General features: G+C 45.2%; 1 protein-coding gene across 1 annotated transcript in view; it reads left to right on the top strand.

The window, feature by feature from the left end:
• Positions 1-1,169: 1,169 nt before the first annotated feature.
• The window catches only part of LOC147633398 (protein kinase PINOID 2-like), a 3,202-nt gene continuing 393 nt past the window's right edge, over positions 1,170-3,978 (top strand). Inside the window, exons 1-2 of the mRNA XM_086806465.1 lie at positions 1,170-2,646; positions 3,076-3,978. The exon at positions 3,076-3,978 is cut by the window's right edge and continues 393 nt beyond it. Coding sequence (XP_086662591.1) covers positions 1,472-2,646; positions 3,076-3,978 — 2,078 coding nt within the window. The 5' untranslated portion in view covers positions 1,170-1,471. The remainder of the gene's footprint in view (positions 2,647-3,075) is intronic.

Below are 3,978 nucleotides of genomic sequence, written 5' to 3'. Positions count from 1 at the left end.
ATGAATGAGAAGATAACCCTTTGATTGGTTTTGCTTGAATGGCCTTTCTAGGTATATCAAATTATATGTCCACAAGCTCATCATTATTGTTGGGATTGCTGTAATACGTAATACGTAATATTTATGTGATCACTATTGTTGGGATTGGAGTAATACGTAATATTTATGTGATCTTCTCTTTCTTAAAATGCAAACATACACACTATTCATCAAATATAGAAATATGTATAAATCTAATAATAAATTAGGGGTTATGGTTTTATCGGTGTTAAATATTTGCATTAGTTCTTGAAGATGTGTAATGCATTTTGATTAAAGTTGTAGAGTAAAAGAAAAATGCCATGCTTTGCTTACTTTTCACAATGGAAAGAAAGTGTTTGCATGTTAAAAATGGATAAACGTAGAAAGCTTATGATTAGGGTAGAGTAGCACATCCTTCTACATAGTTGACAAGATGATTGTTTAGGAAGATGCAAGACATTAAGTATGGGTCCAGTTTGCTTCCCTAAATGATGAGATGCTGGCATGTTGTGGAATTCTGAGACAAGGTGTTGAAAATCCATGTGCTGATTTTTTAAAGTGTCATCGAGTTGGTACCTCAATGAAGCTATGTCGACAAAGTCACCTCTGTCTCCTTGATCAATGGATTTGAGAAGTTTTTAAAATGCAAGATCCTCAAAACCGATATCATTGCATAACATTTCATGGGAATTTTGCATTGTCCATGGCTTTTCATGACTTTCATGGTCCTCACAGATGCATTTTACATCTTGGGCATCCCAAGAAAGTTCGGTGGTGTCCACTCTGCTTGGCCATGGCTCATATCCATGAATCATGAATGCATTGTTGAATGCATGTGTTGAGGGATGTTGGGCAAGGAAGGCTATGGTGATAGGTGGCTTTTTTCCAATGGGAGTGGATAGGTTTGTAAGGTTTATTTATATATTTGGTGCACTCTAAGTCTTCTTCATATATAGTTTATTCTTTTTTTGTACTAGGTTTTACTTTATTTCACCTTGCTTTTTTCTAATGGGAGTGGAGAGGTTTGTAAGGTTTATTTATATATTTGGTGCACTCTAAGTCTTCTTCATATATAGTTTATTCTTTTTTTGTACTAGGTTTTACTTTATTTCACCTTTTACTTATGTGTAGCCTAAGTAAAAGGGTTCACGAGTGGCATGAGACCATCTTAGCCACCTTGTTGGAGTCTACAAGAACTAGGCTCCCTTTGATTCTACTTCTCTTTGCAAGGTGGCCTAGTTCTTAACATACTCTAAGCTTTCTTTCCTTGAAATGCAGCTTGGATCTACAATTGCATTCACATATCGCCAGCAACCCACAAGGAAATGCCAAGTAATTTAACCTTCTTTAGAGGAGAGCTTGAAAGAAGAGAAAAGTAAAGTAGCTACAGAAACAGATCGAAGGAAGCAATCAAAGGCTTTAATTAGAGTTGAGACATCTAGCTTCAGCAATGGTGGCATCTTTTCCAGAGCTTGTTCACCCCAAAACCAGCTTCAAGAAAGGTGGATGTAGTGTAGTTGCTGCCTTTAATCCTAGCAAAATGAAGTGCAGTAGAACCAGTTTGCCGCCTGGAGGGGATAATGTGAGCTCCGGCCATGGAAGCAGCCTTAGCTCCCCAGCAGGCGATGAGTCTGGAAAATTCAGCTCAAATGGAAGGGAATGCAGTGCCCACGATGCTCATGCGGGCCATAAGCCAAGCTCGCATTCAGGCGTTTTGGGCGCCCAAAATGGATATGGGGGCGGCGATTCAATCCAAAACAGCTCAACTTCTGGCAAGCTTAGTGCCCAAAACGGCGATGGGGGCGAAAATCCAAGCAAAGTGAGCTCGTATTTATGCAGTTTGGGGTATGGGGGCGAGAACGCCAGCAAAAGAAAGAACTCCTATGTAGGAAAAAATCCAAGAAAGGTGAGCTTATGCTCAGGCAATGTGGGCGCTCAGGTCGATGCCTGTGGCAGCAATGCGGGTGCCCAGAATACCTCGGGCGGAGATAATCCAAGCTCGTATGGAGGAAATGTCGGCGCCTACGGCAGCGACAACTCGGGCAACCTTAGCGGCAGTGTGTACGCAAGCGACAATTCGAATAATTATGTGAGGTGGAGCTCTTCATGCGCTTCGGACTCCACTAGCGGCAGCAGCACCAGGCGGAGCAGCTGGGAGTCCAGGAGCTGCGCCTCGGGAGCCGCCGCCATCTGTAACATAAAGCCCCACAAGGCCCAAGATGCCGCCTGGGCCGCCATCCGCAGCCTCCAGCTCCGCGAGGGCGGTGCCCCTCTCGGCATCGCCCAATTCAAGCTCCTCCGCCGCGTCGGCCATGGCGACATCGGAAGCGTCTTCCTCACGCAACTCAGGGATAATAATCACTCCACGCCCACCAAAGCGCCCGCCTGCTTCTTCGCCGTCAAAGTCATGGACAAGGAGGTACTCACTCAACGAAAGAAAGTGCAGAGGATGCACATGGAAAAAGATATCTTGGAGTCTGTCGATCACCCTTTCTTGCCCACCCTGTATGCCCACTTCGACACTGAGCAATTCTCTTGCTTGGTGATGGAGTTCTGCCCAGGCGGAGATCTCCATGCCCTACGACAGAAGCAGCCCGGCAAGCGGTTCAGCCTCAAAGCAGCAAGGTGAGAGGCTATGGGCATCTGATTTCTGGGCAATTCTTCTCTTTTGTGTCTGGATTAATCTTTTCTGTGCTGCTCATGAACTCGTGTGCTAATTAGTTTGATTCAGTGTAGCCCTAGGGGCACATTAATAATTGATGATTTGGTGTAATGGGCAGATTAGAATGGCGGTCAATAATTAGATTACTCTTAGAGGGGGCTTAAGCTTTGCTTGGTTTTCCTTACTGAGTCATGGAGGATCCCGGCATCGGTTGCCTCTATTACTGTGTTGCAATGCGGGGTTATTTTGTGTGTTGTGTTGTGTTGTGTGTGTGTGTGTGTGTGTGTGTGTGTGAGAGAGAGAGAGAGAGAGAGAGAGAGTTGGCAGATCATGTATGCATATGGCCTTGAATTTGAGCTGATGAAGCCTCCCTTGAATCTATGTATGAGCAGGTTCTACGCTGCAGAGGTGCTTCTAGCCCTGGAGTACCTTCACATGCTAGGCATTGTGTACAGGGACCTCAAGCCAGAGAATGTCTTGGTTAGAGAAGATGGCCATATCATGCTTACAGACTTTGATCTTTCCTTCAAGTGTGAAGTAAAACCCCAGCTTCTGAAGTGCCCATTATCATCATCATCCTCATCATCAATTTCATCATTCTCTGCAAAGAGGAGTCTGCTGCGTTCTTTCAGTCAATCTTCTACTGTTTCGTCCTCTTCTACCGCCACCCTGCCAGCCCCATGCAGAATCCATCCCATCATATCCTGTCTCTCACTGAGCAGCAACACCAGTAGAAAAGCCCAACAAACACAGAGACAGCAGCAAAAGCAGCAACCAGGATGTGAGTTGAGCATGAAAAGCTCAAGAGGAAGCAAAGCTAGTCATCCAAGCAAGCCTCACAAAGATGCAAGTGACTCCGGGCACTTGAAATTCTCAAAACATGATATGGGTCATTCATCATCCATCACATCCAGCAATAATGAAGATGCCCAAAGGGCTGCAAATATGAACACAAAACCCTCAAAGCACAACATAAATGATACAGCCAACGATGCTGATGGTGCTGAGAGGACTTCGACTTCCGGCTCTGCATGTCAAGACAATGATATGATGTTTATGCAGCTAGTCGCGGAGCCGACGCAAGCGAGGTCCATGTCTTTTGTAGGAACCCATGAGTACTTAGCCCCAGAGATCATAGCTGGCAATGGCCATGGCAGTCCAGTGGACTGGTGGACATTTGGCATCTTCTTATTTGAGCTTCTGCTTGGCAGGACCCCATTCAAGGGGTCCAGCAATGACCAGACCCTCATCAACATCATCAGGCAGCATCTAAGGTTCCCGGAATGGGCTGAGTT

The sequence above is a fragment of the Cibotium barometz genome, chromosome 12 (assembly GCF_041138505.1).
Source record: "Cibotium barometz isolate CiBa-2024 chromosome 12, ASM4113850v1, whole genome shotgun sequence".
Lineage (NCBI taxonomy): Eukaryota > Viridiplantae > Streptophyta > Polypodiopsida > Cyatheales > Cibotiaceae > Cibotium > Cibotium barometz.
Note: the sequence above shows the minus strand (reverse complement) of the source record. Positions and strands in the feature narration are given on the sequence as shown.